Here is a 13252-nt window from a genome sequence, read left to right as displayed (position 1 = left end):
AGCTCAACCCTTCCCCATCACCCCACGAAGCCAAGCTGCTCCCAAGGAGCGCAGCTCCCTCTCCTGTTTTAGCCTCTAAGATCTTTGAAGCAAAAGCCTTGTGCAGCACGGAGGGATCCTCCAGACTGCTCCCCAGTCACATCAGGCAACTGGACTGGGGTCCACCACAGCAGACATGGGTTTCTCCCATGCAGGCATCTCCACCTGAGCTGGTCCCCTTGGAGCTGGGCTGTCCTAGGAGATGTAGTGCTGTGGGATGGAGAGAAGCGGGTGATCCCACAGCAGCAGGATAGTAAGATATGGAACAGCTGGAAATTCCTGACATCAGAGAGGAAGGAATGTCCACGCAGATGGTTAACCCTGGCCATACAGCTACGCTCACGAGATAACGGTGTGACAAATGGCTGGACCTTGCAGATAATTAAGAAAAAGGGAGTAGATGCTTCGCAGACCGAGGGGGGGATTGCCGAGGCAACCATATAAATACCAAAAAAAGCGGATCGGCAAAACTAGAGTCAATGGTCAAAGAGTTAGCAGGGACGGGTTGTTTATTTCACCACGCTGAGGGTGGTGAGGCACTGGCCCAGGTTGCCCAGAGCGGTGGGAGATGGCCCATCCCTGGACACACTCAAGGCCAGGTTGGACGGGGCTCTGAGCACTCTGGTCTGGTTGGAGATGTCCCTGCCCATGGCAGGGGTGGGACTGGGTGGCCTTTGGAGGTCCCTTCCCACCCAAACCCTTCTGTGATTCCATGATTCTATGATTTGGGAGGGGCTGAGGGTGGTAAAGGAGGAGACGGGAGGGGGAAAACGGAGTAAAGGGGGTGTATGGTAAAGCTAATGGTGTGATTGATGACGACTGAGGGTACTGGTGGGCAGCCCTCTGCTTGATCACTGCAGGATGAAGCAGGGCGAAAAACCACCGTCTCTGCCGCACTCGGTCTGGTTCACTTTCATGGTCAGGAGGGACCTGGCAGAGTTTTTTCCTGGCACCTTTGAGAGAACCTTGGGAGCTTTCTTCCTAACATGGATGGAGAAGCATTTGGAGAGTCCAAGGTGACAGAGACACCTGAACACCGTAGACACCTAAACGGTGGTGCCTGGTTGGTTTGATACACCAAAGAGTACCTGAGACATCCCCACAGGACATCCCCATGCCACAGGGACCATTTCCACCACCCCGCAAAGCACCGAAGACACCCCCCTCCTCACAACAGCTTCGTGCACCGGCGAGGGAGCTGCTTACACAAGGTGCTCGCCTTACCCCGTATCACAGAGATGTTCTTCAGCACGACGGAGTGCTCCCAGTCCTTCAGCCGCAGGTCCTCCGTCACGTTGTTGAGGATGGCCAGCTCGTGCTTCAGCTGCTCCTCCATGGCTATGTGGATGAGGCGCATCTGCCGAGCGTCTTCGGTGGCGTTGCTGATCAACACCTGCAGGTCCTGGATGCGGGTATGGTGGATGTTCACGTCGTAGGAGAAGGTCCTGTTCATGGTGTCCATGGCCCCGTTCATGGCCGTCACCTGGTCGCTCAGGCTCTCCACCCTGCTGCCCAGGTGGCTCAGGAGGTGGTCGTGGTGCTGCAGCAGCAGCCGGCTGCTGTTGCCTTCCACGGAGAGCTTGTACATCTCCTGCTGAGCCGCGTCGCTCTGCTGGGTCAAGCTGTCCCAGAGGTTGGACACTGCCTTGTCGGTTTGGCTGGCCTGGGTCTGCAGGCTCCAGAGAAGCCCTTCCAGCTTCTGCAATGACCCCGTCATGAGGAACAAGGAGTCCGAGTGGTTCTGCAGGAGGTCTTGGAGCCTCCAGATGTGATCCAGCATGTCCCCCTTCAGAGGTAGGTGCAGCAGCTTCAGCTGCATGTCCCGAAAGCTCTCGTTGAGGCGGTTGACGTTCCCCATCAGCGCCTTCAGGTCCTCAGGAGAAGTCTGTGGTCTGGAGACTGCAAGGGATGGAAAGGAGGGGGCATCAGAAACCACCCAATGGAGGTGGGGACCCTCCTGAGAGGAGCAACCCCATCTCCTCCCAAGGAGCGCCTGGACATCCCCCTCTTCCTTGGTGCTTGGAGGTGGAAGCCCTACCTCGAACCCCAAAAAGTTCACCCCATCAGCCCCTCTTTGGCCCCACGGTTTTCCCCATGCTTGGAGGAGGAGGTTGGTTGCTGAAGGGCTGAAGAAGGAGACGCCTCGCTCAGGGAGGACAGCAGAGGCTCCCAGCAGCCCTGGCCTTGGGGATGGCTCTGGGCTTTGCCAGGTGGCTCACGGTGCCACAAAGCTCTGCCTCGTGGCTTCGCCCGGCTTGTGTTTGCCTTTGGTCGGAGGACCGGCTGCTAACAGCATCCGCTTCCCTTTCCTAAAAACAGACCTTAAAACCTGCTTCTTCCCCCCCTGAGGTTTTAATTTTCCTTTTAACAATCAGGTTTCCCTCCCGGCCGCGGGTCCCGGGCCTGAGCGCGGTCCCTCGCTCTGTAACGAAGCCCAGCAGGCTGGCTCGGTGGGCCTCCGCACGGCTCCGGGTGCGGTGGGCCGTCAGCCTCCGAGTACCACATCCCGCATCCCGGGGCTCTTCCCGAGGGAGAAAACCCACCCGACTCAGGACCATCCACATCCCAGAGCTCTTCCCCAGGGAGAAAACCCACCCCGGCTCAGGACCATCCGCATCCCAGGGCTTTTCCCACAGGAGAACACCCACCCCGGCTCAGGACCATCTGCATCCCAGGACTTTTCCCAAGGGAGAAAACCCACCCGGCTCAGGACCATCCGCATCCCAGGGCTTTTCCCACGGGAGAACACCCACCCCGGCTCAGGACCATCTGCATCCCAGGACTTTTCCCAAGGGAGAAAACCCACCCGGCTCAGGACCATCCGCATCCCAGGGCTCTTCCCGAGGGAGAACACCCACCCCGGCTCAGGAGCATCCTTCACCCCCTGCCTCTGCACCCCCGGTGGGAGAGGGCTCCCGGCCACCCAGGCACCCACCACCAAACCTCTCCCGGCCTCGCACCAGCTCCCGGAGCCCCGAAACGGGGTTCAGAAAGGGAACCTGGAAATTTGGGGGGGAACCTCTTGCTTTCAGTGGCTCCGAGCACTGCTCTGTGCCGGGGAGCCCAGCAAGCCCAGTAGCACCCAGTAAAGCCCAATCCCGGACCCCATCACGCCCTGGTGCACCCCAAAAACGCTGATCCAGGCAGGGAAGATCATCTTCTCCCTCCGCCTTGTGTTGACGCCGGGTCTCCAACTCAGCCCGGGGTGGAGGACTCAAAGCCAAACCCACAAGAATAATGAGGTGGGTTTTTGGTTGTTTTTTGAAAAAAATAAATCATCCCCATTGTTTTTAAGCCGTGGTGCGGCTTCGGCTGGCGCGACGCCGCGGGCTGGCGCGGGATGGGCCTGGCAGCTCACCCCCTCGTTTCCACGGAGGAGAAAGCGAGTGAAGCCATTTGGTTTGAATTAAAATCGCAGGAGTAAGGAGAGGGCGAAAGCAGCCGTGCACACCCCAAGGGCTCCAGCCCCCGCCGGGCTCCGGGCCACCCGCAGCGCCGGCGCTGGGGGACCGGGGGGGGACCGGAGGGGACCCACCGAGCCCAGGGAGGGCCAGCGGGTGCCATGATGGAAGAGCTGAGCATCTTCCAGGCACCAAAGGCATCTTTTCTCCATTAATTAGCCCCCGTTAATTAATCCCGCTGCTGGATTGTCCCAGCTTCCCAGGCTGGGGCATGGGGACGCTGTTTGGTCCCCTCTGCATGTCCCTGCTTGTCACCCGCATCGCTGCGGGGGGGACAGCTCAACGTCACCCGTTATCGCCCGTCCCCGCTGGCTCTGGGGAGCCTCTGCCCGCGGGGGTTCACAGCAGGGAAAGCAACCGAGCGACGCGGCCAGGGCCACCCCGAGAGGGGACAAGGGGCAAGGAAGGACCTTGGGAAACGTCGCCACGGGGCTGCTAAAGGGGTGGGTGCTGCTGCCTTCTGCCTGGGTGCCCAAAGCCGCTCCGACAAGACTTTCTGGACCCGGGGCACCCGTGATGGGTGGGAAGACAGCCATGGCTTTCTTGCAACGAAACCAAGGGGAAAAGCAACCCTGCGCGGCCAGCGCAAGGAGAAATAACCCAAATCCCAGGTCCTGTGGTGGCCGAGGGCGCAGGCGAGCTCCCCCCTTTGCACCTGCAGTTAGTTGCAAAGCCTGCGGCGTTCCCCCAATTCCCATGCATCGCTTGCAATAACCAGCTGGGATCCCCAGGGCTCTCCTCTGCCCAGCCCTGCCACCGCAGCCACCAACCCAAGAGCAACCCCGGCTGCTCCGGAGCATCCCGCAGCCAAAACCACACCGGGAAGCTTCCAAGCAGCAACGCCTCCAGCCTCGGGCTGCTCGGTGCATACACATGCATGCGCGCCAGCAGCTCTCCTGCCTCCCAAATCTTCTGCCTCCCACTTTGCACTGGCCGGGTGGGTAGGACGGACTAATCCTGCCGCGACAGAGAGGCACGGACGTGGCCCCGCTCTGCAGGCAAAGCTGCGGGCCAGGGCTGCGGGCGCAGGGCTGAGCCAGAGGAGCAGAGCGTGGGCGTTGCAGGCCCCTAACACCCTCCTCGGTTTCTGTTCTTTGCATGAAATCGAGAGCTGGGAGGTGGCGAGTTGTACACTCGCTGGGAGCCTGGAGCACAGGCGTAAATGCATGCAGACAGCTCACGTGCGCACACACATGCATGCAGGCACGTGCACAGCACACCTATGCACACACACATATGCGTGCCTGCACACAGCACACGCACACACGTGCACACAGTGAACACAAGCATGCATGCACACAGCACAGATGCATGCACGCACATGCATGCACACAGCACAGATGCATGCACACAGCACACGCATGCACACAGCGTGCATGCACCCAAAGGCACACAGCACACACATGCATGCACATGGTGCACACACACAAATGCACACAGCACATGCACACACATGCACGCACGTGGTGCACACACACACAAATGCACACAGCACGTACGGACACACATGCACGCACATGGTGCACAGATGTGAATGCACACAGCACACATGCACACAGTGCACACACACAAATGCACACAGCACACGCACACACATGCACGCACACATGCAAATGCACACTGCACATGCACACACATGCATGCACGTGGTGCACACACACAAATGCACACAGCACATGCACACACATGCATGCGCACATGCAAATGCACACGCACACGCATGCACATGGTGCACACGTGCAAATGCACACAGCACACGCACACACATGCACGCACACATGCAAATGCACACTGCACATGCACACACATGCATGCACGTGGTGCACACACACAAATGCACACAGCACATGCACACACATGCATGCGCACATGCAAATGCACACGCACACGCATGCACATGGTGCACACATGCAAATGCACACAGCACACGCACACACATGCATGCACACACACAAATGCACCCAGCACAGACACACAGATGCAATCACACACCTGCACCCAGCACAGATGCACGCCCTGGCGCACACGGATGGACACACACACACGCAGATGCACCCAGCACAGGCGCTCCCTGATCTGGACACCCTAAATACCGCCTGCCACCCGCTGCAGCCCACGGCCTGACAGTGCTGGGGGTCACCTAATGCTCCCCAACGGGCTCTGCAAGCAGCTGCTCCCCCCCATTTGTTTTGGGGACGTGCCATCTTCCCGGCTGCCGTCCCCACCGGTATTTCAAGGAGAAAAGGTTTGCAAGAACCCCGTCATCCTACCCCAAAACCCCTTCCAGGCCCTTCTGCGGAACGGAGCAGCACCAGCCACGGGGAAGGTGATGCCTTGCACCCATGCCCGCAGGGGTGAAAGGTGCTAAAAAGCTCCCAGGCATCGAAGGAAGGCAGCAAGCGGGACAGGAGGGGGTTTCGCGTGGGCGAGGTGTGGACCAGCTCGCTCGGGAAGGTTGGAAAAGCACAGGGAGAGAAATGCCGGGAGATTATTCAATATACATAGATTTATATATATGCATGCGTGCATGCACGCAGCATGATGCAAATGTGCATGCACGCACCTGCCCTCTCCGCACATCTGCGTTGCAACCCGTGCGCCCTGAGCTGTGCACGCACACACGCGCGCGTTTTTGCACGACGGGGGCGGCAGGCAGCTCTGCCCCGCTGGCTCCAGGGGAGCGTTTCGTGCCGGCAGGCCAGCGGCTCCGGCAGCGGTAATCCAGCCTTGATGGAAACCGCTTTGCTGGGGTTAATGACGAATGCGACCTGTGCCCTCGCGCGCCTGCTAATAATTTCCGCGTGACTTGGCCCGGAGGAGCCTCGCGGAGGGGAGAAGCACGCAGACGCGCAGCCGTGCGTGCACACCGCTGCACCGCGCCCCGCTGCCGGGACCCGCGCCCGGGCGCAGCTGTGCACCGTGAGCACCTACAGGCGTCCGCACCCTTGCACGCACCCCAAAACCTCTCTCCTCCCTTTTTAGGCTCGCGTATCGCCGAGGTGATGCTGCAGAGTAGATGGGTGCATGTTAAACATGGAAATCTTCACCGTCCTCGGGAACCGCGCTCCCCATCCCACTTTTGCAGCGTTACGTGACTGCAGCAAACCCAGAAGCCTTGCAGGAGACCTCAGCCTGCTCTCCGAGCTGGAAGTGCTGCTGAGGATCTGGACCCAGCTATGAACCCCAGGGCGTCGCTATCAGCTCCCCTGGGTTTTATTTCCACGGGGCAATCGGGCAGGTGCTGAGCGTGAGGTTCAACATGTGACTGGCTGCACAACGGCAGCGGGTCCGGGCATCCCCAACCTCCAGCCCGGGAGCAAACCTCCTCCGGCATTTTAGAAAGGGTGGAAAGCAAGCCCTGGGCTGGGGGAAATAGCTGCAGGAGAAGAATTTGGGGAAGGATGCGGAGCGGGGGACGGTGGGGAGCAGCCAGCACGAGTCTCTTGGAGCTTTTCAGCCCAGGCACGGGGATGCGGAGCCCCGCTGCCGGCAGCTTTTCGGCAGCTCAGGTTTGCTCCGTGTGCCGGGAAGATGCAGGCACAGACCCGCGTTGGAGCCAGCTCGCGAGGATTCGGAGGAGCTTGCGCTGGAGCTGATCGGGGCGCGATGGCTGGGGCTGATGCTCTCATCTCCGCCGGTGCCCTCGGAGCAGTTTTGGGGCTACGGCTCTGGAAACGGAGGGCGCTCGTCTCCTCGGACGCTTCTGCCAGGCAACCAGGAGCGCCGAGCATGGAAACGTGGCCGCTCTCAACGCAAAGACGAGGAGGGAGACGGGGTGCAGGTGGGATTGCCATCCACACGCAGCGTTCGGATGCCCACACCAGGGCGCTTGGCTCGTTAGCCGTGTCCTAATGAGCCCTGCCTGGCCTCCTGCTGCTGCTGCGGAGCAGCTCGGGGCTGGATGCCTGGGGTGCCTGGGCATGGGGCCAGGCAGGGCTTTGGGTTCAAACACCAACGTGCAGGTCTGAGCACGCAGGCGGCTGGGATTTAACCCAGACCTTGCAAAAAAAGCCAAGACCGGAGTCCTAACCTTGGGCTAGGTGCGTTTCAGTGGATGAAGGGGGGTCAGGGACGGGGAAAAAGGGAACATGCATCCCCAGGAGCCAGAAAACTGCTGCCAGGCTTGCAAGAGAGGATATTAAAAGCAGGTTGCATTGAAACCACCCTGGCCGCGTTGCTGAAAACATCCTGTTTCCACAGCTCCAAGGTGGTTCCTGGTATTTTTAGCAGTTTACTCATTTTCTAACCCATTTCCACGGAGCACGTGGCGAGTCGCAGGACACCTGCCCAAGCCGGCTTCAAAACGCTGCCCGGGGGAGCTGCCTCGCCAAAACCACCAGGCCGACGTGCCGGGGCCAGCAGCCCGCGCTGGGGGGTCATCTCCAGGGGGGTGGTTTCCCCTGCGATGCTCCAGCCCTGCGAAGCACCGTGGGGTGTGCAAGTACGCGGTTGCACGCACGTGCACGTTTCTGGGTGTGTTTGCAGGCGTCCACGCTTTCCTTTGGGGAATTTTCCTCCTTTGCCGTGGGCGGGATGGGAAGCAGCCTGCTCCGTGTTGCTGGCCCTGGGATGAAGGGCATGGACCGGGGGCACAGTTCCCCCGTCCCCAGCGGGGGTGGACGGCATGGCAAGAGTTGCTTTTCGGGGAGCAGCCAGGGCAGCCCAGCTCCACAGCCCTCTCCAAAGAGCAGCAGGTCTGGAAACAAGCGGGACACCCAGCGCTCTCACACCCAGGGTGGGACGGTGTCGGCTCTGGGTGGGACCTGCTCCGAGCAGGGACCTCAGGGTGGCCCAGGGAGGACGGGGATGACATCGAACAGCGATGTCGCTCGTCCGGCGTCGTGGCCGGCTCTCCCCGGCCCAAGGAGCAGGCGAGAGCAAGCCCGCTTCCCTCAACGCTGTGTTTTTATTGTGCGCCTTCCCCTCCGACGGGAGGCGAGGGATGCTGGGCCGAAAGTCCCAGCTCTGGCAAGCTGGCGTCTGGTCTCCAGCAGCACAAAGCGGGATTTTCCCCATGGGAAAACCCAAGCCCTCCGCGGTTATGGATGCACACGGATACCCAGTCCCCATCCTCCGAGGACCATCAGCCCCAACGCTGAGGTTTCAGCCCCCGCCGCCTGGAGGCAGGGCCCATCAGGGCTGTCTCCCTGGGCTCCACGTGGCTCCCAGCTGGATGGGGGCTCCGGTTATCAGCTGCTCTTCGCCACGGCGCACGACCAGCCTGGGCCTGCGGCTTTCCTTGATGCGATAAGACACCTCCAGGCACTCGCGGTCGGCATGGCCGGCTCCAGCGTTGGAGTCGGCTACCTCCAAAGCCAGAGGCTTGGCTTAAAGTTTAAGACATGCAGAAAGCAATAACCAAAGAGAGGATTTTTAATCTTCATTTTGCCTTTCTTTTTCCAAGATTGCGGTCCACAACCGGGGGGTAAGGTGGTTTTACTGGGGTCTTACTGAAAGCTGAAATCCTGCCAGTCACGGGACTCCAGGAGGTGGGGCTTTGAAGATGCCCGGGACCGTAAGCCTCCAGCTCTCCCCACCGTCAGCGATGCCATAACGTTATTGTTATTGCTGGAGCCGCTTTTGGGGGAGCAGCTGTAGCTCGGCCCAGGAGAAGAGCGCCTGTCCCGAGCTCCTTGCACAATCCATGGCGTCCCTCGCTCAGGCTTTCGCGGGCCAACAACAACATTAAAACAATGTAATGCAAGAAATAAGTGGGAGAGGCTTCGAGATTCCAGCAAAACCTTCTCTGTCCCTTCGCCAGCCCAGGAAAAAAAAGCTGAATTCACGCTTTGCAAAAGACAGGGGCTGCCTTCGCGGTGCTGGCATTACCGCAGCTGGAGTTGAAGACAAAATCCATCACCCTCCCAGCTGCCTGCAACAGGCAAGGCGCAGGCAAGGCGCAGAAAATCATCCTGAAGGGATGGCCTGGGGGCAATGCTCAGCCCTGCCCAGCCCTGGAGAGCGGCTAGAGGAGATTTCTGGCTGGAGAAGGGGGGGGTCCCCATATCCCCCCTGCTGCAGGGATGCTGGGGTTAACGCTGGGAAGGAGGCGGGTGGGAAGCGAGGAGCTGGTCCTTGGTGGTGGCATTTCCAAGCCCCCCCAACCCAGCGGAGCCCCCCACGGGGGTGGTACGGGTGCAAGGAGGGGTTACTGGGACCGCAGGTTAAACCAGGCATCTTCCCAAACTGCTTCCAGCACAATGAGGGGGAAAACAAACCGGCGGCGACGCGGACCACATGGGAGGCGTACGCAGGGACGAGCTGGGGCTGGGAGCAATTACAGGCATTTGCGAGCAGCTTTCCCATCCCTGTGCTCCCCAAAAAGCCGCTTCTGACGGATCCTGTATCTTCCTCGCCCAGATGGCATGGAAAACCCTCCCGAACACCTCGGCAGAGGCAGCAGAAACGCAGTCCCATGCCCACGGCCAGACCCGGTGCGCTGAGCTCCGGCACAGGGGAGCATCGCCCTAAGGCACCGCTGCACCACAGAGGGAGGACCCAGGCCCAGCCCTTACCTGCGAGGATGAAGACCCCGACGAGGATGAGGAAGACGAGGAGGTAGAGTCCGACCACGGCGTACTTCAGTGCCGCCAAGGAGCCCAGCCGGCCGCAGCGTCCCGCTGCCTTCATCCTCCGCCTGGGACCTGGGGGAGAGCGTGGGGTGTCAGGGAGAGCATTGCGCACCCAGCCCGCCTGGCCTCCATCCCCCACCGGGAAAAAATATTGCAAATATAATTTTAGCACTGCCTTGTGGGTGCAGGCAGCCCAGCACGCACGCCTCTCCCCTTCTGCACGGGCAGAACTGGGGTGCAAAGGGGCTGGGGGGGGATCCCGGGTAGGAAAGCATCAGCATCGCCCACCCTTGCTGAGCTGTCGCCCCTCCAGCTCCCATCCCGCACCCCATCCCTGCCTGCAGCCCGGGGGCTCGCCCTGCCCGGCAGGCAGCAAGATGGGGATGGAGGAAGACAGGACAAGGGGGAATGGTTTTAAACTAGAAGAGGGGAGATTCAGACTGGACAGAAGGAAGGAATTTTGTACGCTGAGGGTGGTGAGACACTGGCCGAGGTTGCCCAGAGAGGTGGGAGATGGCCCATCCCTGGACACATTCAAGGCCAGGTTGGACGGGGCTCTGAGCACCCTGGTCTGGGTGGAGATGTCCCTGCCCATGGCAGGGGTGGGACATGGTGGCCTTTGGAGGTCCCTTCCATCCCAAACCCTTCTGTGATTCCATGATTCTGAGTTCCCTGGTCCCAAAATCCCTGCCTGCCCACTCCTGCAGTAGCTGCGATCCAGCTCCGCTTCGACACTGCCACAAGCGGCGAGAGCTGTGTGCGAAGCAGGTGGGGTTTCATGAATAAAATAGCTGGGAGGAAAATGCAAGGAAAGAAAAGGGAAGGAAAGGCTCCCATGCCGTGAGCCCAGCAGCACTGAAGTCATCTGGTTTGGGGCTTTGCACATGTTCAAAGCTCAAGTCCATGTTGAAATCTGGGGCAGGTCGTGGTCTCAGGTGGGAGCCTGATCTGGGTACGGACCCCGCATCCCTCTGTGCCCAGCCCCAAGGCTGCAGCGAGGACGCCGTGGCTCTGTGGGTGAGCCCGTGCTGCTGGGATGGGGTGCAGGGCATTGGGTGCCTGCGCTTTTGCGCTGGACCCTTGCAGAAACACAAGGTTGTGCTGAGAACCAGCAACTTCATGCCAGCTCAACAAGCACCGTCTGGTTTCGCCCCTTGCCAGATCCGAGATGTCTCCAAGGAGACACCAACAAAAGGTGGAGGAAGAGTCCAAAACTCCTACCTGCCTGCTGTTTGGGTGGCTCCATCCCGTTGCTTTCTGCCCTTTAGGAGCTAAGCACAGCATGGCCCTGACCCAGAACCTGGATCAACCCAGCAGAAAGGGTGAAGCATCACAGCCCCAAAGCCAGACCTCCAAAGCCAGGCCTCCAGAGGAGGAGACCATGGTCATCCACAGCCGTGAGCGATGCCCGCTTCCAGCCAGGACCATCCCCGCTGGGCTTTGGGACCTCAACCCATCCCACCCCACATCCATGGGGCAGAGCTCAGCTCCCTGTGGGACCAAGCTGGCACTTGGGGTACCAGAGATGGAGAGGAGGTGCGATGGGTTGGGGGGGTCCCCAGCCTGGCAGGGACCCTTCCCCACCGCAGCCCTGCCCTTCCCCAGCTGATGGCCGTGTGTCTGTCCTGCTGGAGGACAGGGAGGCTTGCAAAATCCTCCGGCCAGGGAAGGGTTACGCTGGGTGTATTGCTGAACTCGGCCCCATTTTGGGACTCCGAAATGATAAAGCGCTGAGGTCAGGCTCGCTGACACCCTGAGGGGATCCCGCGGGGAGGTGGGGTGCTCGAGGCGCCCCAGCTCAGGTGCGAAAGGCGGTGCCGCTCCTGCGGGACCCCTCCATCTGCAATTCATTACCCGCACACGGTTCCCATTTGCTGTCACCGGCCAAACAGATGGAGCCGAGGGTTTCAGAATGAGGAAAGCTGCAATATTTTTCTGACATTAACACTTATATCAGGTCCTGGGAGACTCCGGGAGGAGCTGGCCCTGGGCCCCGAACCACCCACTCCTCTTTGCTGCACTCGGAAGAGCAGGAGGGACCGCAGCTGCGTAAGCAGGGTTTTCACAACAGCCCGCTCCGAGGAGCCCACGGGCGGGCTCCGGCCAGTAACCAAGGGGAAAAGCAAATATTTCTTCCCCCTGCCCATGCCCAGGGGAGCTGGAGCTGTGGCCCGCCCGGTCAGCGGGGCTGCAGAAGGTGGGGGGCTGAAAGCGTCCCCCGAGCCCTTGGGGGGGTCCAGGGCTGCTGTCCCGGGGGCCACGGCAAGCAGCAGGCTGCCGCACCGGTCCTCAGCCCCCCGCCGAGCATTCTCCACGAGCCCAGGAGGGACTGGAGTGGTCCCAGCCTCATGGCGAAGCTCTCAGGGTTGACCTTGCCCCTGCCCCCTGCAGCTGCAGACCAGCCACAGCCCCACAAGTCTCCTTCCAGCAACCTCTCCCGTGGGAATGAGGAGCCCTGGAGGGCCAGCTCGGCGTCGGGGCGAGTTACGGATGAGCAGATTTACCCTGAGAGACCACAAAAATACCAAAACCAGGGAGATACCTTGGACCCTCCCTGCCATCGCTCCACGCAAGTGCCAGGTCTCTGCTGGGGGTGGTGGCCTTGGCCCTAGAAGACACCAACTCTTCCAGCATGGCTCCCTCCAGGCTCCACCACCCCCCTGCCACGTCTGCAGCGCAGCAGGGCACGGGGCCAACCCGTGGGCAGGATCTGCCCCTCCTTCTGCTGCGGGAAGGTGCGGTGGGTGCTGGATTTTCCAAGCGGGCAGAGGCGGGAGCAGATGTGGTGCTGAGAGCAGGGGGACATCGAGTTTGGGGAATGGCGTCAAGACTCAGCTTTCACCGACATGGAAAATCCACCCTCTGGACTCAAAGCTGTCCCCATCCCATGGGCTGGAGGGCAGGAGAAGACACCCAGATGGCAACATCCCATCTCCTCTTGCAATAACCGCCATGAGCCACCTGCACTGTGCAAGCATCCGAAAGCAATTTGGGCAGGGCTGGGTGGTCCCAGCTCACTCAGCGCCTGGATGCGGCCCTCTGGAAACGCCCAGGGCTCTCCATCCCATCCCAGGGATGTCCCCCGTGCCTAAAACCGGGAAGGCGAGTCCCCCATCGCCCCAATCCCATGCTTGTGGTGGGGGACAGCAGTGCTGGGAAGCCTGCTCAGAACAAGACCAG

At 60.7% G+C, this 13252-nt stretch overlaps 1 protein-coding gene across 2 annotated transcripts in view; it reads right to left on the bottom strand.

Annotated features, from left to right (window-relative positions):
* SCARA5 (scavenger receptor class A member 5) overlaps positions 1-13252 on the bottom strand; it is a 38270-nt gene that overhangs the window by 22945 nt on the left and 2073 nt on the right. For both annotated transcript variants that reach the window (XM_087775034.1, XM_087775035.1), the window contains exons 3-4: positions 10016-10144; positions 1264-1938 (exon numbers count right to left, since the gene is read on the bottom strand). In XM_087775034.1, coding sequence (XP_087631160.1) covers positions 1264-1938; positions 10016-10144 — 804 coding nt within the window. The remainder of the gene's footprint in view (positions 1-1263; positions 1939-10015; positions 10145-13252) is intronic.

This window comes from Nipponia nippon, unplaced genomic scaffold (genome assembly GCF_047370975.1).
Source record: "Nipponia nippon isolate SJK-2023a ecotype South Korea unplaced genomic scaffold, ASM4737097v1 scaffold_4, whole genome shotgun sequence".
Classification (NCBI taxonomy): Eukaryota; Metazoa; Chordata; class Aves; order Pelecaniformes; family Threskiornithidae; genus Nipponia; species Nipponia nippon.
This window is presented reverse-complemented; position numbering and strand designations above follow the sequence as displayed.